The following is a 23,025-nucleotide window of genomic DNA, read 5'->3' on the forward strand; positions in this document are numbered from 1 at the left end:
GGCACTTTGCACCTACCGATGTCACACCTCTCCAAGGGCATGTGTCCCGCCTCTTCCAACAATCCCCCCGACGTCTCCAAAGATCATGCTTCTGGAGGGTCAGGATCCAGAAACTTGGTGCGCATGGCGCCACGAGCAATCTGTAAACTTCCAGATATGTGCGTTGGGTGAATGGTGGCGTCCCCCCGGAGAATGCCATGGAGCTCCACGTAATACAGACAGGTCACCGAGTTGCCCCCTGACCTGGAGTTGTGGTTCACCACCTTCCTGTATTCCTGGCGCATGGACTTGGTCTTGCTTCTGCACTCAATTGCGCTACAGCGGTGGCCCCGTGTGGTCATCTGTCTAGAGATCTCCTCAAAGAAGTCCAAGTTCCTGTGGCTGCTCCAAAGCTGTTCCTGGATTTTCTGCCCCCCCCCAAATGTCTAGCAAGTCCACTATCTCCGCGCACATCCACGACACCCCTCTTCCCTTGCTAGATGATGCCATCTTCGGTTGGCATTGATGGGAGAAACAGAGGGAGGGTTCCTATCCAGCAGATCTTCCCCGGAACAAAAAGGAGGGAATTTTGAGTGGCAGAAGTGGGATCTCCCATAGAGGGCCATGCAGCAGTCCATGTAGTATGAGCTGGATCAAGAAAAGAGGACACACAAGTAAATATCAGTGCAGGCAGTGTGCTACATGGTTCTTTGATGCTACAACCCCCCTCCCCTCTCGATTCTCCCCTGCTGGCAATAGAGCGTCTTGCCCGAGCCAGACCTGGGTCCAGGGGGGGAGGCATCAGAGAGCAGCCACATGTCATAGCCGTGATTTCAAGTCCGCTCAGGGGAGGTCCCCCCTCCCCCCTGTTAGCAGCGGCAGGCTCTCCAGGCAGAGCACAGAACTGAGATTTAGCATAGCGCCTCTGGGGTGGATCAAATGACACAGAAACTGCATGGCTTTGCAGCCTTTGCAGAGGAAGGTAAAGCAGGTCAACCCACCCTGACACACACGCCAGGTAAAACACCACCTCCAGGCGCTGAGTGCCCAGATGCAGTCCATGTCCTCTGAACCCCAAAAAAACATTAAGCGCACTAGCCTCAGAATGCAAGTCCCCCCTTCTTAACCTTGCATTCTTTTCCCAAGCATGGGCATGCCTTAGGAGTCGCGGTGACAGGGGACACACAACGGGCAGAGATCCTCATTGCTCTGGAATGTTATTCGGTAGGGGGCAGAATCAGTCCGCCAAAACCCCAAGCGCACCCCAACAGCTGTCGCTGTTTCTTAGCACGTGCAACCCAGCAGTGTAGCCCTTGGTGAAGAGCGCTGCTCCGGGCACAAACACCGCATTACCTGAAAGGGAAAAACACACCCTGCGTGGAGTGGGAAATAATGCCAAAAAATATCCCGGGAAGTTAGTGTGGGAGCCACGGCCACAGCGTACACTACACCGGGGCACTGTCAAAGAAGGGGAGGCATTCACAGTGATGACAGCAATGCGGAAGTCTTCCCAAAAACATTTTCTGTGCACCACCGTGGTGTGAGGTGCTCCCAGCATTGCGATACCCCAGCAGCGGAGAAGAAAGCCGCGCGAGGAGGAAAGTGTCCAGATAAAGGGGGGGAGGGCGCAGTGGGCTGCCAGCGGTCCATCATGGGGGGACCAGCAGAGTGGAGGAGTGGGAATACACAGGACAAATTGTACCGCACACTCAGAAAGTGGGAAGTTGGGTGAAACCACTTACTGTACAATCCCGGCAGACTGGGAAGCTATAGCAACACCCTCCAAGCTTCGATTCTTCAAATATTCAAAGATAATCTTGGCATTTAAAAAAAAAAAAAGGAAGGGGCACCAGAGGGCTACTGGCTTGTGCTAAAACACCAACTGCTGAGGAAGTGACGCAATAGCTAGCTGGAAGACGACCTGGGGCCGTGGAGGGCTCTGATTGGACAGGGAGGAACTACAAACACTGCCGTATATGGGCATGTGTGGGAGGGGACAATGACCATATACGGTAAGGAACATGGAAAATCAGAGCACATTAATGGGAAACACCCGAATAACAGGGTGTTGAAAGCGGGAGCACAGGAGCGGGAAATTCCGGTTCTGAAGCAAGGCGGGTGCTGCGTAGTGTGAAATACGGGTGGTGAGACCGCATTGGAGGCAGAAAAAAATGTAAGTGTAGATCAGCCCTGAGTGTTGTGTAATGCATTAGAGGGGTGGGATAGAAATTATGTTATAAGCAAACAAACAAAGAAAGCACTCAAGCAAGGCGGCCTTTGCCTTGGGGGTGAAGCATGTCATTCATAACAGCACAAGCCCTGTGCATATTTATTTGAAAGTAAGTCCCACTGAGTTCAGTGGGGCTTACTACCGAGTAAGCGTGCATGAGATTGCAGGCTATGTTTGGTCCTTTAAAACAGGAAATGAATGACATTGCAACAGAGATAAAAACTGTATTTTATGTAAATTAAAGCCTGGTAATTGAAAGTTACCATCATCAAGCAAGCACATGTGACTTTGGGCAAAACCTAATACTTTCTCCATGAGAATGGTGGAGGGATTAATGTTAATGTATGTAGATTAGATATAACAGACATGGAGAGAGAGAAAAGTGAAAGCAGGAGATACTCTGTTCTCCCTATCAGAGTGCACCTACCATGGAATACAAACAAATAGGCAATATATAAGGCCTGATAACCACCAATGGAAAAGAAAAAAGCATTTACAAATATATAGCCTTCATTTTACTGGGTGGGTTGTCTTCAGATCCTTCACTCTGTGTTTTAATTTTGCACTCCTTTTTCATCACAGAGAGGGTACAGCTAAGTGATTTACACAGAAAATTACAGAGATAGTAGTGTATTTTGATATTTTAGCTCACACATTTTTCAGATTTCCACAGATAGACAGAGAAAAAGGGTAACCAAATTTATGAGTACCTTCTCAGTGGTGGCACCCAGTCTTTGGAATACTCTCCGACGTGAAGTCTAAGAGGCCGAAATGGTGGCTGGTTTCAAACGCCTTAAAAACACACTTGTTCACACAGGTTTCCCCTGACACTATCTTGTTTTACTGTTTATGGTGTTGTTATGTATGTTTCTGTTTTTATTTATGTATTTTTATCTTGTTTTTAAATGGATACGTTATATTTTATTGTGAACCGCTTAGGTATTTTAATCTAAATACATGTTTTTATAATGAATAAATAATAATTAAGTAAAAAAGAAACACAAAACTGAAATACAGAGTCAGGGGTTTATAGAACCGTGGTGGAGAACTACTTCCGCACTTTGGTTTCTGAGTGCCTCCCCTTTTCCTCTCATGTCTATGCAGGAGTCCTTGGGCACACACCAAATTATCCTATCTCATCGAATAGCAGCCTATTTTTCCACTACGTTTTGTCTTAACTCAGCAATTAATGGACGTTTCTGTTATTGAATTACCACTCCAATCTAAGTTATGTTTAATTCACCAATTCCTTTTAGAAAGTGTTTTCTGAACTCAGTGCTAATAAATGGAATAAAGGAAAAGAGAGAACATTGCCCCGTAGTTTGGAATGGAGCGTGGAAACTTTGTGCAGTAAAGAAGCATTGAATCTGGAGCTAGAATTCACGGTATTGAACATCAAGACCAAGGGACTGTACTCGCCCCCTTTGTGCATTAATTGTGTGAGGGGCTCCACCGGTACAAAGGGGCCCTGCCGCTGGCCCCGCCCCCAAAGTGCGCCTCCCCTGCCCCTAATAACCACAGGTCAGGTGTGGACGTTTGTATATATGTGAAGTCCACATGCATAGGCTTCCGTTTGATCCAATTGTGCAAGGTCCCCAGCTCACAACGAGGTCCATGTTTCAAGGTTTCACCTATGTTGACATCCAAGCTCAACACATGGATGTCAAAGTGTGGGGTTGAGGGACCCTGTGACCTCAGAGGAAGGTGAGCAGCACAGCCTGTCTGCCTCCTTTGTACACACAATTTAGGGGGCTAATGAGACAAACATCTCCTGTCAGGATTTTTCACATGGTTCTAATGGTCTTTCAAAGGGTATGTTAAAGAATTTGGCTTCAAAGTGAATGGAGAATGAGCCAAAGAATTTTAGGGCAAAACAGTTGTTACACACAGAACTCACAATACAGGCCAATCTGCCCACTACATTTCCTGCCTTGGGAACTTTCTTGTGTTAAAAACATAAGAAGAGCCTGGATAGATCATACCCAAGGCTCATCCTGCTTCCCACAATGGCCAGCATTAAATCAAATCCTTAAAATACCCTACGGAAGCACAGCAACAAGGCAATGGAGCCAAGAGCCATTCCCACTGTTGTTCCCTAGCAACAGGCATTCAGAGCTTTTCTACATGAGGCTGTTAATCCACTGTATCTATTTTCAGTTTCATTGCAGAATTGAGATCCAAGTACTACACGAAGAGTGTTTCCTTTCCTGCTTTTCCACTACATCATCACTAGATGGCACTGTCATACAGTGGGAAAGCGCAATTACGCAAGTGGAAAAAGTGTTTTCTTTTGCTTTCACAAACAACACCGCATTTTCCTTGCTCTAGAAAAGCTCACCAAAGGTGCTGTTTAAAAACAGAAGCGAAACTGGAGGGTCACAACATCATCAAAAGAACCCATAAAAAACCATGAGTAGAAAATGATGAGTGCACAATCAATGCCTCATGTAGAAAAGTTCTCAGTAGCACACTACTAGTGGAAGGCTCCATACAGCAATCAAAGCTAACTGACAACTTCTACAGCAATCCTAAGTATGTTCATTCCCCCTGGCTACAGCAGAGGGAGAAATTGTGCAACAATAGCCACTCCATGAGCTCAGTGGCCATTTGGCTCCTTGCCTCCTCCCTGAACTGTTTCCATTCAATCTGATCATTATAAGAATAACTCTTTCCTCTCCATTCCCTTTTCCTTTTGTGTTATGATATTTTAGATCAGGAGTGTTGAACTTCAGACCTGCAGGCCAAATCTCAGCCTCTGGGATTTCCCAGATGGAACCAACTACGTTCCATGGTCCCACCCCTTTTTCCTAACCACTGATAGTTGGTGGTTTCCTGGATTTTGTGCAGTTTTTTCCCATTCTAAAAGGTTGGAATGCCTACTCTGAGGCATAGTTACTGGCATTAAGTGCTTTAAACTAAAATATGCTGGTATTTTCATATTTTGCCCCCACGAATTTTGCCTTTGTCCACACCCACCACTGAAACAGAATCTGCTCTTGGGCTGAAAGAGATTCAAAACCCCAGTTTTAGATTGTGAGTCCAAAGGCAGGGACTGTCTTGCTTCTATCTGTGTACAGCACTTAGTAAGATTTTGGTGCTTTATAAATGATGATGTAATAAAATAATGTTTATTCAGAAACAGATTCTGTTTATTTATTGTAACTATTTATATACCGCCCTTCATCTTATGATACCAGGGTAGTTTACAAAATGTAATTTAGGGCACAATCTTATGCATGTTTAGACAGAAAAAAGGCCTACAACTCCTAGCATGCCCTCCCAGGCCTTTTTTCTGCCTAAACATGCATAGGATTGTGCCTTTATTTTATTTTAAAAGCCAAATAAAGCCACAACAAACTACAAGAAAAAAAAGGCAGAAGATACATAAACTAGGCAGGCCACCCAACTTCATAAACCAATTTTAAATACCTGGGCAAACAAATAATTTTTTATCTGGTGCCAAAACGAATATAATGTCCAAGCCAGCCACCCTTCCATAAACAATTGGGACGCCGCAACGGAGAAGGCATAATCCCTAGTAAATCTAGGATCGCAACCTTACTCTCCTTTTAAGTTTAGATAAATAATTTATACAATAGATGAGGCTGCCTAAATCTTTACTGAAAATCAAAACTGAATCACCAGGGCCATCACACTAGCTATTTATGTTAATAAGCCTTTCAGTTCCACTATGGTCTTTATGAGTGCCAAGGTTAAGGGTGCAATCCTATGCATGTTTAGACAGAAAAAAGTCCTACAATTCCTAGCATGCCCCAGCCAGCCATGCTGGCTGGGGCATGCTGGGAGTTGTAGGACTTTTTTCTGTCTAATCATGCATAGGATTGTGCCCTAATTCTGCTAAAAAATTAGACTGTTAAAGTGGCAGTTTTCACTGGGCCTGGTGGTGAGTGCTTTTGTAACCCACTGGTATATTTCCCTTCAAAAATTCTGGAAGGGAGATATTCCTGTACATGCTCAGTAAGGGAGTGAGATAAGGAGTGGCCACCATTATGCGCCGTTAGCTCAATGTAGTTTGGAAGAAGCTTGTTTTTTCTTCTCTGTAAGGCCCTGAACCCTTGACATAGAAGTCCGGGAAACAAACAGAGTGAGAACCATCCCCACCCGAAGGATGAGGCTGGTGGTCACATATCTGAAATCACACTCTATTCAAAACATGTATACACGGGTAGTTTGCCAAAGAACTACAAATTGGGGGAACAGGTTACATGGTTTATAAAGAAAACAAAATACATAGAAAATATTAAGCAAAGGTCTTAGCTTATCAAAGGTTAGCATAGGCTACCTATATCCAATCACATAGGGTTTAAGCTGTTCACGCACGCATCAGGCATTTATCACATGTACAGAATGTGTCTTTCTATGAGAACCATGAACACACCCCTAAGCACAGCTTGAGCTCATATACTTACAACTTCTTGCAAGGCAGTTCCTTTTATCTCATTAACAATCAGAGTGAGAACCATATTCTTCATGAGAATCAGTCAGAGTCTAGCTGTGCTTAGGAATGTTTATTCCACCCTCTCACCCAGTTGTTTGTGTCTTATTTTTCACAGTAACACTCCTACAACATTCTTAATGCTTTTCCATCTTGGGGACTTTGGTTCAGGCGTGCAGAAAAGGACTTTTCTCCCACACAGGGCTGTCTGTAAAGTCTGTTCCTGTGTTACCGGACTCTGATCCACTTTGAGAAGACTGCTGTGGAGCTGAGGTGAAATAAGAAGAGAGGGTTTTCCCTCTTTGGCCAGCAGAACAATCAAGCTTCAGGGAGAAGTTCTAATTTATATTTTTGATGTGGACCCAATCTGGAGGACAGAACTTTGGGAGGGCTGTGCCCTGTTTCATTGTTTTTTGTGATATGTGAATTGTTATTTATTGAAAATTCTTATAAGTGTATTATGATTGTTGATAATTAAGAAATTAAATGATAAATGTTAATTGCCCCTGTATAAGCCCTTTGCTGTGAGTCCCTTTAGAGACCCTGGAGAAAGTGCTACACATGCTTCCCACGCTAATCTTTTGCTGCCATCTTTCACCTGAGTCTGGAGACCCATATGGACTCCTTCCCTGAAGAAGTCAAAGGAAATTACTAAAAGGACACATTAGAATCCCCAAGCTACTATATCATGATGAGCCTCATTCTCAACTATAAGGGAGTATCCCACACACTTCATCCTCAGCCTCTTTGGTAAGTATCTCAGCCAAACCAATTTGGTAGGAAGGGTTGAACCTGATTCTTCCGGTTGAACCAGTTTTTTTTCAGGCTAGGTAAATTGAGAAATTATACCTTATCTGGCAAGAGTTTCTGCTCTTTGTTTGGGGATGTTGTTCAAAGCTCTGACTGAGGGGGGCAGGCAATGTTTTGCATTACACATAGTGCAAAAATGTGTATAGGATTATCACATTAGCTTTCAGAAACAGAAATAGTTATTTCTGGGTTGCATCCAATGTTGCACAAGCAGACTTCCACTCACGCTACAGGACTTCCCTTTGCTCTCTTCCCCTGGAACAGATTTGAGGAGCACATGGGAGGGGATATCCATTCCACCAGAAGTTTCCATTCTGCTAGCAAATGGCCAGGGTTAGAGACAACCCTTTATTTCTAAAAAGAACATTCAGTCATACCCATTTACACTGAACAGGTCCCAACAGAGCCAGTAACGATAATTGTCAAATAATGGGGAAAGGTGGGGATATTTTGTTCAAATTGATCACTTTTTCAAATCTATTGGCCTGATATCTAATGGCCATAGGGACTTCCCTTGCACACATGCAGACACCCCCATCTGCAAAGGATCCTTCATTCATTTCAATGAATGGGGCATCTATGACTTCCTTTAATGCACCCCCCATTTGAAGAACTGAATGGAGAAGGCCACCTACACAAACCAGTCCAAGTATACATTGCTGCCTACATGAAGTCTGGGTCTGGATTAAGGCAATTATTTACAGACGTTAGTTTCCATGTGTCTTGGCTGCCCTGAAGCTCATCATTTAATACCAAGCAACTCCCCTGAATGTCCTTCATTACATTTTACACTGTTTACAAAACACAGGATCTTCTTCTACTTTTATACCCTATTGTTTCAATTCACAGTTCTTTATAATACCTAAGGACTCACCAAAAGAAAACGCTGAAATGACATGGGAAAAGGGACAATGGAACACAATGCAAAGACGACCAGTCAGTCAGAAAACCTCCCACCTCTATCCACTCACAATCAGTACCAGCTGTAGTCCAATTAAACTTAATCTAGTCACATGCTCATGTGTTCCTCAGAAATTAGAGGAAATCAATTCAAATGCTAATGAGAAAAACCCACAATTTATTATCTGCTGAGGAATACACGTTACATTAATTTTAACGTAAACAATTATTTTTATTGCAAGATTAATTACCCCATTTTACACAACTTCCTCTTTTCATATTTTTTAAAAGAAATTAGTTTGCTGTTGCTGCTTTTTGTTGATCTGTCACACAACTTTAAGACTCTAAAAAGCATAATCAATTTAAGGGTAACTACAAATGCTGTTTTCTGTTCTTCTGTTACAGGAAAATGTGATAAATGCTTGGGGCAAAGCACAGCAAGATCTAGTTAAAGGGTTTGGATAGAAAGAAAAGGCAATAAAACATATAACAAAAATAATATTCACATATTCTAAATTTCAGATATTTGCATATTCTAAATTTCAGTCTAGCCACTTGTATGATCTTCCCTATGCTTGAAATAGCTATGGGGCCAGAAATCTCTCCTCTCAACCACAACCTTAGGGCCAGTCTAGACAAGTTTAGTATTTTAAGAGAGCATTCCTATGGTCGAGTGTCGCAGGGACCATAGGATGGCTTGGAAAATCCCTTCCAAGGTCAGAGACAGTGGTCTGGCCTCAGAAGGGGGAGTTGGAGATCCACCCCACATATCCTTACAGCTGGTGTGGACAGACGGAAAGGAGCATTCCGATGGGAGGGGAGGAGACTGGAGAGGCCAGGATACAATTTATTCTGAGCCTCCTCCAGCCTAACTTCCCTCACACTCCAAAGCACTCCCACTATGGTCAAGGAACACCTAATTACTTTGAATGAGTTCAAATCTCCAGGGCCAGATGAACTGCATCCTAGAGTAATAAAGGAACTGGTAGAAGAACTCTCAGAACTGCTGTCTATTCTCTTTGAGAAATCATGGAGGACGGGTGAAGTGCCAGATGACTGGAGGAGGGCTAATGTTGTCCCTATCTTCAAAAAGGGTAAAAAGGAGGAACCTGGGAACTACAGACCAGTCAGTCTGACATCAATCCCTGGGAAAATTCTGGAGCAGATGATAAAGCAATCCATCTGGAAGCACCTTAAAAACAATGTCGTGATTACTTGAAGCCAACATGGATTTGTGAAAAACAAGTCCTGCCAGACAAATCTGATCTCATTTTTTGATCAAGTCACCTCCCTTGTAGACCATGGGAATGCTGCAGACATCATATACCTCGACTTCAGCAAAGCTTCCAACAAAGTGCCCTATGATATCCTGATGAGCAAACTAGCTCAAAGTGGGCTAGATGAAACAACGATCCGGTGGATCCACAGTTGGCTACAGAATCGGACTCAAAGAGTGCTTATCAATGGGACCTTCTCAAATTGGGGAGAGGTAACAAGTGGGGTACCGCAGGGCTCAGTCCTGGGCCCAGTGCTCTTCAACATTTTTATTAATGACTTGGAGGAGGAGGTGCAGGGAATGCTGATCAGATTTGCAGATGACACAAAACTGGGCGGGATAGCTAATATTTTGGAAGACAGAAACAACATTCAAAGTGATCTGGATAGACTGGAGCGCTGGGCAGAAAACAACAGAATGACCTTTAATAGGGATAAATGCAAAGTTCTGCACCTAGGAAAAAGAAACCAAATGCACAGTTACAAGATGGGAGATACGTTGGTCAATCACACTACAAGCGAGAAGGATCTTGGAATTGTTGTCGATCACAAGCTGAATATGAGCCAACAATGTGATGTGGCTGCAAAAAAGGCAAATGCTCTTTTGGGCTGCATTAATAGAAGCATAGCATCCAAATCCCGGGAGGTACTAGTCCCCCTCTACTCAGCACTGGTTAGGCCTCATCTGGAGTCCTGTGTCCAGTTCTGAGCACCACACTTTAAGAAGGATGCAGACAAACTGGAGAGGGTTCAGAGGAGGGCAACGAAGATGATCAGGGGACTGGAAACAAAGCCCTATGAAGAGAGACTGAAAGAACTGGGCATGTTTAGCCTTGAGAAGAAAAGACTGAGGGGAGATATGATAGCACTCTTCAAGTACTTGAAAGGTTGTCACAGAGAGGAAGGCCAGGATCTCTTCTTGATCATCCCAGAGTGCAGGACACAGAATAATGGGCTCAAGTTACAGGAAGCCAGATTCCGGCTGAACATCAGGAAAAACCTCCTGACTGTTAGAGCAATACGACAATGGAACCAATGACCTAGGGAGGTGGTGGGCTCTCCCACACTGGAGGCATTCAAGATGAGGCTGGACAGCCATCTGTCAGGGATGCTCTGACTTGGATTCCTGCATTGAGCAGGGGGTTGGACGCGATGGCCCTGTAGGCCCCTTCGAGCCCTACTATTCTATGATTCTATGACTAGATGGGCTGGAAAGCTCATCTAGCAAAAATAAAGGAGATCAAAACTTGGTGAGCAAATTCACCCATCTCTAGCAGCCTTCTCACTGTGGGTATTTTTCCCAGTGTCTCTTGCTGGCTCTTGAGAACCAGATTGTCATCTGTGTTTTCCCTGAAGAGAGATCCACTTCTCATACTACTAATTCTTTGGATTTCTCTTGTCAGTAGATCTGTGATTTCGGCCAGCAGCAGGAAAAAAAGAAAGCAAAGCCCTCAGCCCCTCTAAAACATCCAAAAACACTCTCTTTTGCTCCAAAGCGTCAGTGTAGTTAATCACCTGATTTTAAGCCTATTGTGGCTTCATTTACCCACATGGGCTGTTGCATTATGCTGGACACCCGCAGTCGTCATTTTTTCATAGCGCCCACAAGCACCTGGCTTGCTGTGGCTTAGCATGTCGTGCAAACCCAGGAGGCACAGTTTGTTTGATGGTTAGACATGCCTCAGATATCCCATGGGTTGTTTTAGGCTTATTTGAGTATTGTCTAACCCCCAAGCAGCCACTGCCACCTGGGTTCGCATGACACAACAAGCCATGGCAACTGGGCACCCAGGGGCACCATGCACAAACAGCGGCCAGGGTGCCCAGCACAACGCAACAGGCCCCACAGTAAATTAAGCTGTGGTGGATTGTATGCTGTGTGAACAGGCTCAGTATGTGAGAAGGCGGTTTAGGTCTTCCTGAGGCAGATCCCTCCATAGACATCTAAGCCAAATATCTAAAATACAGTTTTCTAAAATAAAAACTACACAACTCTTGTATTACACAGGCAGCTCACTGCTCCCTATTCCACTTTTCATGGCTCCCTTTTGTATTCCCTCCCAGGCCCCATCTACACAGAGATGCTTTCCGACATGATTGTCTTTAAAACCGAGTTTTCAGCAAATCAGATTTGCTCCTTCAGTGGCATACATGGCCAGTTAAAGTGGTGCATACAAAAGAACCGCTTTTGCACGGCAGACTGCATAAATGGCATTCATTCAGGCATGTGTGGGTGGAGTCTCACAGCATCAACAAGCGTCCCCCCCAAAAGGGCTTTAACCTGCTTACTTCAAGGCCTGATCACCTTTTCAAGCCATTAGACAAGCAAGGGGCAGCTGTTTTTAGTTGCAAACAATCTCTTTCCCCCTCTTCCACCCCCCTCTTTGTGCTGTTGCTCCTCCTGTCAAGGAGTCGGCAGGGAGGGCAGGCAGTGGCGGCAGCAGAACTCATGGCGCCCCTTCGGCGCCCCTTTTGCTCGCTTTCTCACCTCTGCTCCTTTTATCTGAGTATGTTTACAAAGCACCAATCGCAACTTTCCCTTCCTCTTCCATGCCTTCTCTCTGCTCCTTGCTCTAATGGAAAAGGGCACCCACCCCTTGTCTCTGCTCTCCTCTGCTCCTTACATCTGAGTAGACATGTTTACAAAGCCCCAATTGTTCACTCCTGCACACGTCTGGAAAAGCGCTTATGAATGCAAATTTCCCTTCCTCCCGTCTGCTCCTTCATCAGTAAGCCTGGGAGAATGGCTTCCCACCCCATCTCTCTGCTCCTTACATCTGAGCAGACATGTTTTGTTGGCTGTTAAGCATCATTAAGGGAAAACAAAGCACCGATCGCGCGCTGGTCTGCTCTTCCAGTAAAGCGCTTATGACGCCACTTTCCCTTTCTCCTATCAGCGCTGCTATCCCTAGCTGATGCCAAAGGCAGTACCGCTAATTGAGATCACACCGACTCCCAAACCGCACTGAAGTTGTCACAATGGGAAAATGCGTCACAAAACGACTTTGCAAAAATGTGGCTTGTCCAGCTGGAAAACACCCAGTTCCTGCAGGGAGGAGGGAATGTCATGTGCCATGATTATCTGTGAGGTGCAGTAGCACTGGAGTAAATTCTCTATGTAGATGGGGCCCCAGTGTGTAAACAGAGCCCTCTGGAGGCTGAACCGCTTCTTCCTCTGGGTAGTTCCTACTTGGATTGTTCCTCCCTTCAAAGGCTTATGGAATGGGAAGCCACGGCAAATCCCATCTCCCCAGAGTGCGTGTAGTTCTTTATTAATGTCCTTTATTTCCCTGGCAAGTAGCAACAAAAAAAATCATCTTCTGTGTCTACTCATTTTGAATACTTTATAAAAGTTTTATGCTTGATTTTTTAAAAATATATATAAAGGGACTGAGTGCTCCTTGATACATCATTCCATGAGTGTACTCATGTGGCTTTTATGCTTTTTAAAAATCTAATATTTTATTAAGTATAAAAAGACAAATCATTCATATGGGCAATACACAATATAAAAATAAAAACCTAATTAATTAAAGAAACCATTACATCTCATTTATGCAAATTCTCTAAATTTAAAGCAAAGACCCAATATAACAAAAAATTAATACAAACTGATTATAACATTGCTGATACTTGACCAAGATTGTTAGCATGGGAGAATGTTTATTAATTATTGGAAGGAAACAAAGGCATTTTTTGCCCCCCAAAATTGAACTGAATTTAAATTAACCATACAAGTTCAAATAATTCCTGAGATCTTTGTTGTTGTTGTTCAGTCGTTCAGTCGTGTCCGACTCTTCGTGACCCCATGGACCATAGCACGCCAGGCCTTCCTGTCCTGCGCTCTCTCCCGGAGCGTGCTCAAGTTCATATTCATTGCATCAGTGATGCTATCTAGCCATCTCATCCTCTGCCGTCACAAGCCAAATTGTTGAACCTTTTAGTTTTTGGAGTAGGGGAAAATCTGACAAACATCTGCAAGACTCCCAGGAAGGAAACCCATTCAATTACGTGATCAGTTGGGGGGTGGGGTAGTTCAGTGATGTAGAAAACCACACCAGTTGAATTTCTGTGGGTGGTTGTGACAGTGCTACAGTGCAGATTCCTCTGTCAGAGGAAGAAGGTAATAAGCCTAAGTAGGACTAAAGTGAAAATAAAAACCCTTATCTAATATGTTGATAAATATGCAATAGTGTTATCTTCAGGGCTTCGCCTACTGCAGCTACTGCTAATTAGCAAACTGAACATCAGTTCAGCAACCTTCTCCTATTACTATAATGCTGAGCGAAATTGTTTAAAGTTTTGTGTGTCATACTAACAAGGACAATGGAACAAAAATAATAATGAGTTAGTAAAAAGACTATTATATCTTTAATGGTTTCATCAGGGTCCTCGTACTTCATTGTTTTCACCTTAACCTATTATCATCACATAATTGAGCCCAAGTGTGAAAGTTGCACTGCAGAATGTGTTTTTAAAAGCCCTTACTAAGCATTTTTAGAGACTGATTTTCTTTCCCAAAGATCTTGCATAATTAAAAAGATGCCTTTTAACAATATTTTAATACATTAATTTCAACATCTGACAAACTTCATGGGCATGAAAGGCCCATGAAAGGTTATCCACAATATATTTGTTAGTCTTTAAGATGCCACAGGATTCTTTGTGTTTTTTCTGGGCCTCCAAGGGCTCTAATACTGGATTCATTGGGGTAGATAACAATAACCCTCGAACCACTTGGAAAAGCTCTGCTGGATGGCTACTTGAGGATGTAATGGAGGTGGCAAAGTAAGCCTTCTTTGCCCCCTTCACCGCCACTCAGTAGGTTCGATTATATGCTCTTACATGTGTTTGATCACCTTCATGACAAGTCTTAAGCGACTTACGCTCCAGCAGTCTTTTTATCAATTAATTATCAAGGCCTTCCTCATCCTCATATCGATCCAGGTGCCAATGTCTCATAAACAAGCATGTTCTTTGTATGTCAAAGATTTTATCAGCCAGGATCTCATCTACACAGTTTCTTTGTTTCATCAAAAGTCACTCTGACCCACAGAGTGGGTTCTCTGTAGACAAAGGTTGAACAGAGCAAAACCATCCTAGCACTGATATCCATTTTGATTCATCATGGCTACTGTATGGACTGCTGAATCCTGTGGTTTTGCGGGCTTGACAAGACGACTAGATTAACAGCTAGCGGGACTCCAAATGTGCCAAACACTTGCTGGATGAGATGTAGACAGTAAAAGGACTGCAGGGAAATGGCTGGAAAAAGCTGTTGATGCCTTGCCTTCCACTTCAGAGGTGAATTGGCCCTATCTTTTAATACAGCCAAGTACTCAGCCATGTTGGCAACATTTCAAACATTCTAGAATCTATGAGCACATTTCCTTCCTTTACTCTGTTTTTGTTGTGGATCCCTTCTTTCCTAGTTGGTATTGGCTCTTTCATTACTAAAGCAGCACCCATTGACTAAATTGTTCTGAAGACATTCTAGAGCACAATCTGACTTAAAACACTTTATCTTCATCCACAGGTAGAATAAGTCCTACTATACCAATTCATTAATATTCCTGCCAGCACTTCTGGAAATAAAAATAAAATGAAAACCAATACTTTTCTCCAACCCATTGTATTTATTGTTCAACTTTCCAAAATACTTACACCCACCAGGGGCAGACAGAATCCTGTGTGATGTCTTAAATGTGGCTTCACTTATGCATTTAAGGAGCTAATTAAAACTTCCATATCTAATTGGGAAGCCACTAACAGATGAACATTAATCATGGGTTTCTCAATTACAGATGTTCAAAAGAATCCATGAACTGGGGAGAACTATGCCAAAGTTGCACTTTTAAAAATATAATATGTGTAACAGTTAACATTGCAAACAACTATATCATACAGTTTGTATAATCAAAGATATATAGAGTCGGTTCATAGCACAGCGTTGGCAGCACAGAAATATTAGGAACATGGGAAGCTGCCTTGTGACAGGCTAGGCTAGCTTTCCATCTAACCAAGGATGGTCTGCTCTGGTTGGCAGCGGTTCTCCAGGGTTTCAGGCAAGAGTTCTTTCCAGTCCTCTGCCACTTGATACTTTTCCATCTGGAGAGGTCAGAGATTGAACCTGGGATCATCTGAGCTCTGGTCCCTCCCTATTAAATAATAGCGGAACTAATATTTTAAATAATATAAACATTTTAAACAGTAGTTTGGTTGGATGCTTGGAGATGGTTCCCAAGAGCAAAAGAGCCTTTCTACTGGAAGAGACCAAAGCTCTATGTAGTCCAGGATCCTGTTTCCCAAAGTGGCCACTCAGCTGCCCCACAAGCAGGGCATGTGAGCGACAGCCCTCACCCAATGTTGTTTCCCCAGCAACTAGTATTCAGACTTTCAGAGGCACGCTAACAGGGATGGCATCAAGGGTAGGCATGGTCAGGCACCTGCCAAGGGCCCACACCCCAGCAGGGGCCAATGAAAGAAGCCCCTTGGAATTGCTCCTCCTCTTCACCACTGAACCTGCTTATTATTCACCTGCCTCTTGCTGTGGCCCAGACAACGGTGATGGAGAGGAGGAGTCGTAGATGCCGCTACCTACTTGCTCACTGGCTCCCTGCCTGTCAAGCAAGCAAGCGGTGGTAATGATGAGAATGAGGAGCAATAGCAGCTGGTGACAATGGCGGTGAGAAGGTAGACTCACTGAGGGAGGGGGGCCATTGAGTGTGCCTTGCCCAAGGGCCCTCAAAAAGCTGCCAGAGCATGCCAACACAGTTGGCATATAGCTATCATGACTGATGGTAGCCTTATTTATTTAATCAATTTATATACCACCTAAAAAAAAGGTAAAGGTGTCCCCAACCAGTCGTGTCCGACTCTAGGGTGCGGTGCTCATCCCCGTTTCTAAGCCGAAGAGCCAGCGCTGTCCGAAGACGCTCCCATGGTCATGTGGCCGGCATGACTGAACACCGAGGTGCACGGAACGCTGTTACCTTTCCCGCCAAGGCGGTACCTATTTATCTACTTGCAATTTCTTGCTTTCGAACTGCTGGGCTGGCAGAAGCTGGGACTGAAGACGGGAGCTCACTCCGTCACGCAGCACTCGGGTCTCGAACTGCTGACCTGCCGACCTTCCAGTCTGCAGTTCAGCGTCTTAACCACTAAGCTACCGCAGTCCTTATATACCACCTACCATACCTAAAAAAATAAATCTTTAAGCAGTTTACAAAATCAAATGTTAAAATACATCATAATAAATACAAAACGCATCAGATAAAGCATTTAAGCCCAACAACTCAAAACATAATATTTAACAAACAAAACTGAGCAGCACAATTAATCTTCCACAAAGTTGTCTAACTCCCTTATAAGAACTTAAGAAAACATATCAACAGATGGTTCACATGTTATCATTCAGGCTTGTGCATTTAAGAGCTAACACCAGGGCCCTGTTAAAGTTGACAATGGTAACATTAAAGGAGGGAACTCTTGGAACACATTTCAACTGCTGTGTGCAGGGATTTCTGATTTCATAGAGCACTTGGCTCAAAGAAGCTCAAAGGTTCATTAGTACCCCCTCCAGTATTTATTTATTAGATTTGTATGCGGCTCAACTGGCAAATGAGAGCCAGTGTGGTGTAGTGGCGAGAGTGTTGGACTAGGAGCTGGGAGATCCGGGTTCTAGTCCCCACTCGGCCATGGAAGCTCACTGGGTGACTGTGGGCCTGTCACAGACTCTCAGCCCAACCCACCTCACAGGGTTGTTGTTGTGAGGATAAAATGGAGAGGAGGAGGATAATGTAAGCCGCCTTGGGTTCCTTGCAAGAGGAAAAAAGGCGGGGTATAAATGCAATCAATCAATCACCCGCATGACAGTTTACAATCATAAAAACGATGTGTCTGTCCACTTAAGTAGACCACTCATGTAAACTGTAAAATATGTGGAGATACTGTGGTATAGTAGTTAAGTTGTTGGACTAGAAATGTGGAGAACCAGATTGAAATCCCTTCTTAGCCATAAAGTTCACTGGCTGACTTTGGGCTAATTACTATCTCTCAGCCTAGCTGACCACACAGGGTTGTTGTGAGGATAAAATGGAGGACGAATTGCATATGTGGCCCTGAGCTCTTTGGAAGAAAGGCAGGATATAAATGTAATTAGGCAAATCTGCTATAGTAACTAACATATGAACCATATCATATTTATATAAGAAACACGGGATGAGATTTATTATTTACCCCATATTGTACCTTGTACTATTTATCATGTATTATCTATAATGCACCTGCTCGTACTGTAGTTGTCATTTATTAGCTACCACCAGTATACAGAACATAGAAGGAATGCTGTCCTCTGTCATGGCTTTGAGGTTCTAGAAGTCCTAAGGTGCTTGTGGAATACATTTTGTGCAGAAACTGAAAAGCAGGGAGGATATTTGAAGACTGACCAGTGGGTGGCTGTCCCCAGCACAGGGAACAAAGGTAGCCAATAGAAAATATGGTTATGTCATGTGGAGAGTGTCCATGCACTCCTAAACATGCTTTCTGAGAATCAAGTCGAGCTGTGTTCTGTGGGGCTTATGCTCTGGTAAGTGTGCATAGGATTGCAGCCTGATAACAGTAGTTCAGAAAATGAAAAAGAATAGGATAGTTTCTGCAAAGCTTTGGAGAGCTTTAACTAAAAGGACCATGAGCAACCACCCATCTTATTTTTCTCTGTGCACTTTCATGCTGAACCCCTGGCCTGATCCCTGAGTAGCTCTTCCACTTTCATTTTACTACTGTTTCTCTCCTCCCCTTGATGACTGCCTGTGTAGTGCAGCAGCTCTCTCTGTCCTTTTAAGACTTGTGTTTTTATGAGGAACCTCCTCAGCCCTATTCTTCAGGATGGAAATGCTGCCCTCAAGCTGCCATTGCTACCTAGAATAAGCTTTGCTGCCTCAGAAAAGACCCAGGGGAAGGGGAGGCTGTTCATACACCTATTTATCATCTTCAGCATGCAAAGACATGTTTCCACCATGAGGAAAAGCCAACGGTGTCCAAACGTGATGCTTACAGGGAAGTCAGGTTCATCCTGTATTAAGATTAAACTACAAAGAAGGCAAAACGGTTTCCTCAAAGCCAGTACTAAAGCTAGTCTTAGCTATTTTAATTTCAACATGCTGTGGTTTCTGTAGTATTCCTTCAATTCCTGGCTTTCCTAATATGTTCCTCTTCACTCCCACCCTCAGTACTCCCCCCTCCCTCCAACTCCAGTCTGTGTTTCTTCAAGCCTTGCCTGTGACCCTCAGCAATAATCTCCCCACCCCCCAAACTCAGGACATTCACCTTCATCCACCTTTTTAATAGCAATGTTAATTATTTGAGGTGAGTAAATCACAGTCAAGATAATGGCTCCAAAAAATTAATAGACATGGTTTTTATGCTATAATATACTAGTGTACTAATCATCAGAACAGTTAATTGAAAAGCACTAAATGTTTTATTATCCATTCAGTGTTCTTTCTGCATTTGCTACCTAATTCTTTTGAATTTTCTTGCCATGCTCATTTCCATTTGGGACAGGGGCAAGGGGAACAAGAGCACTGTAAAATAAAAAAAAGGTGTTTTAGCCCTGCTCCAAAATATCCTGAAATGTTTTATGTAAGGCAGAACATAAGGGGATGAATAGGCAACAAGCCAGCTGGGATACTGACCTTTGGCTAAAATCTAGTAAGCCTCTTTGGATCTGCAAAAGGCTTGTGTGTGTATACCATGACTTCTCAGGTATGTCGGTTGTTGTTTTTCTTGACAGATACTTCTCTGCAGGGCCAGGCACCAAGCACTGCTAACCATTCACGGCTGTGCCACTTTGCTCAGAGAAGATAAATGAAAGCACCACAGAAACCGCAGGCCAGAGCCCACCAAGCCATGAAGTCAGGTGAGCACTGGGAACCAATCATCTCCCATTTCCTCCTGTATGACCTTAATCAAACATCAGGGCCTGCTGCTGTTTGATTAAGGGCCCCAACAGACATACCTTGAAATCTGTATCTAGTAGATGGAGGGCCAAATTAAACATTCGGCTAATCACACATAGAGCTATGTGTGATAGTTTACTTTTGTGTAAGCACGTGCACCCCAATTCAGAACAGGACCATGGCACTCCAGGAGGGGTGGTGTTTAAACCTTCCACCCCATTTCCCCCAAAATTCCCCCTGCAAAGGGGTCTTGAAAGGATTTTTTGAAGTCTCCATTGCAGTCAACAGAGGCTTTATTTCTTCTTTTAACACTCCTCCGGGGGGGTGGGGGGAGCAGATTTTCGGAAGGCTGTGACTAGCAGAAGGCTGTGTCTGGTAAAGTTTGTGCTCTGCATGTACCTCATAAGCTAGGACAATATTTTTCCTCTCAGCAATACTGGTGATGGTATGTACGAAGCATCACATACGTTAACAGCAACAGGATTCTCCAACTGCATTCACTTTATCAGGAAACACTGCTAAGAGCCCTGTGGGATCAGACCAAAGATCTATATAGTCCAACATTCTGCTCCCTCCGTAGCCAACCAGATGCTCATGGGAAGCCCAGAAGCAGGAGCGCAGCAGCACCCTCCCACTCCTGTACCCCAGCAATTGCCTCTCATGATGGATGTAATGTATAACCATCTGTGGCAAACTTGATGCTCTTGTTAGCACAGCTCCAGCTGAGGTGTTGATGCTACTGTCTGCCTGATTTTGTGGGATCAATTTCAGTTGTTGTGACCTGACTGCATGGTCAGGGTACTTGCAACAATGTGACCAACCATGTGCCCTCTTGATTCTTGCCCTTCCTGGCTAATAAGAGCTAGCCAGGGGCGGGAGGTATGACTGGGTGGGTAAATGCATCTCTACATGAAGAGGTGGTTCCTGCTGCCCTTAAGGAGGCAGTAGTATGACCACTCCTGAAGAAACCCTCTCTGGACCTAATGGTATTTGGCAGCTATTGGCCAGTTATGAATACCCCTTTCTTGGAGAAGGGAACTTGAGAGAGTCGTGGCAGGGCAACAGCAAGCACACTGATTATCTAGACCCATTTGAATTTGGTTTTCAGCCTGGTTATGGGACTGAATCAGTCTTGGTCACCCTGATGGATGACCTTTATCAAGAGAGGACTGGGGGGGCACCTTGTTAATTCTACTTCATCTCTCATTGGCTTTGATGCCATCAACCATGGTATCCTTCTAGATCAGCTCCATAGGTTGGGTATTGGAAGCACTGTGTTAAAGTGGTTCTGGTCCTACCTGCAGAGTCAATTTCAGTGAGTAACAATTGAGCAATGGGATTCCGCAGGTACCATCTTGTCCTCAGTGTTGTTTAATAATGTTTAATATGAAGCCTCTGGGGGTGGCCATTAGAGGATTTGGAGCAAAGTGCAATCGGTATGCTGATGACACACAACTCTATCTCCCTGCGGCATCTGAATCAGGTGAGGCTGTGCAAATGCCTAGACTCAGTGCCTAGACTCAGTGATGGGCTGGGTGAGGCTGTTTATCCTGGCAATAAACTGAGGCTGTAAATCCAATAAACTGAGGCTGGATCCTGGCAAGATGGAGGCCCTGAGGGTGAATGGTTTCCATGTCCAGGAGATAGGCTTATTGCCTGTTCTGGATCAGGTTGCACTTCCTCTGAAAGATCACGTTCGTAGTCTGGGGCTACTCCTGGATCCATCTTTGTCGCTGGAGGTCCAGTGGCCATGGCAGCTCGGAGTGCCTTCTACCAGCTTCAACTGGTATGCCAGCTATGGCCTCTCCTGGACAGGGATAGCTTGGCCACAGTGGTACAGGCCCTAGTAGCCTGGAGACTAGATTACTTCAACACACACTATGTGGAGCTGCCCGGAAGGTTGGTCCATAAGCTGCAGTAGTGCAGAATGCAGCAGCTCAGCTGTTGTTGGGAGCTGCCCCTTTTCAGCCCGTAACACCTCTACCGAGGGAATGACACTGGCTGCCTATTTGCTACCGGGCCAGGTGTAAAGGTTTTTTTAATTAGTGCATAAAGCCCTAAACCACTTGGTCCCCCAACCCTCCAGAGGTACGGTAAATATGAACTCTGCAAGGGCAGATTCAAACTAACTATCCACCGCACACAACTGATGAGTATTGTGTTGTGCTGATATTTGTAAGCCACCTGGGGATGAGAAAATCTTTTGAAGGCTGGACTATCAGTTTCATGATGAATGAATTTAATGAATAACCATTTTGACACATTAAAAAACAGCGTGGAAATCAGAGGCAGCCGCATATCCACAGTCACATAGAATATGGATCATGTGACCATTCTGTTGGGAAACCTGGGATCATGGACACTCCCCGTCCTCTGCTATGTGCAATTAGACTTCCTGACATATTATGGGATCTAGAAAAATTAAGGACACCCGCTTTAGATGACAACTAGGTTTGATTATCAGGACTATGGACCTGATATTTACACTAGAGCAAGGTGCTAATTTAAACATGCTTTTACAAAAATTGCAACTCAGTTTATTAGAGGAATCTGCTCAATTCTGCCCCACCCCCTTCATTGCCGCTAATAGAGGCTTCCCTCTCAATGCAAATAGAAGCGGGGGAGTGGATTTTCATCCAGACCACAGCAGAGGGGAAAGGGTTAAACTCTTCTTCCCCACGCCCTTGTGGTCCTGCTGCTCCTTCCCTCCCCCAAGGATGCTATTAACATGGCATGCAATTAATGTAATATCTAATTTGGCCCCAAGGAACTAGCCCAAATATGCCCCTGTAAAAATTTATGACCTTTCTTTAAGGATCCTAGGTGAAGAAAAGTACAACTTTCATCAACATCTCTCTCTTGTTCTCTCTCTCTCTCTCTCTCTCTCTCTCTGCGTGTGATGCAGTGTGTGCCAGGAGTGCATTCATATCAGTATGCAGCTGAGAGTCGGATTCCTGCAGTGGCGTTCCAGCGTTCTCTAACAGCTTTGCATATCCACGCAGAAGGTCATTTCCAGTGATAGAGTATCTAGAGATGCATAGTGGAAAAGAGGGATTTAAAAGATGGATGGAAAAATAAGCAGAGCAGAGCAAGGTACCACAGGAAATTCTGCAGAGATGTCTGCAAAGGTTTACCACCGCTTTCTACTTTTCTGGGCTAACCAATTCTTCCAGAACAGAAAGGTGGGGAGGAAGGGGAATGAGAGATCATTGGAATTAGCAAGTCAGCAGTTTGCAGGTCTCCATGTATCTCAGTAGCTGAAGGCCATGTGTAACTCCTGTATCTATCAAGGAGAGCGGCTTCCCCTCACCCCAGGGTCTTTTCTGCCCCCATTATCCTTTACCCCAAACACAGGGGTCCCACGGTGGCATTAAACATATGGAATTGTGCTATAACCCTAGAGACAAAAAAATATA

General features: G+C 44.2%; 1 protein-coding gene across 36 annotated transcripts in view; it reads right to left on the bottom strand.

Moving 5' to 3' along the window:
• Window positions 1-23,025, bottom strand: part of LOC146358556 (uncharacterized) — a 271,819-nt gene that overhangs the window by 135,957 nt on the left and 112,837 nt on the right. For 23 of the 36 annotated variants that reach the window (XR_014784937.1, XR_014784942.1, XR_014784939.1 and 20 more), the window contains one exon: window positions 9,589-22,636. Coding sequence is in view for 8 of the 36 variants with exons in the window: in XM_084814282.1 (XP_084670408.1) it covers window positions 22,429-22,636 (208 nt within the window). In the remaining 28 variants the exon portion in view is untranslated. Of the gene's footprint in view, window positions 1-16; window positions 628-9,588; window positions 22,637-23,025 lie in introns of those variants that run through there. The other 13 variants (XR_014784921.1, XR_014784897.1, XR_014784893.1 and 10 more) reach the window with 2 other exon arrangements.

Source organism: Heloderma suspectum, chromosome 1 (genome assembly GCF_057233095.1).
Source record: "Heloderma suspectum isolate Gila_16-S chromosome 1, 16-S_ref, whole genome shotgun sequence".
Classification (NCBI taxonomy): domain Eukaryota; kingdom Metazoa; phylum Chordata; class Lepidosauria; order Squamata; family Helodermatidae; genus Heloderma; species Heloderma suspectum.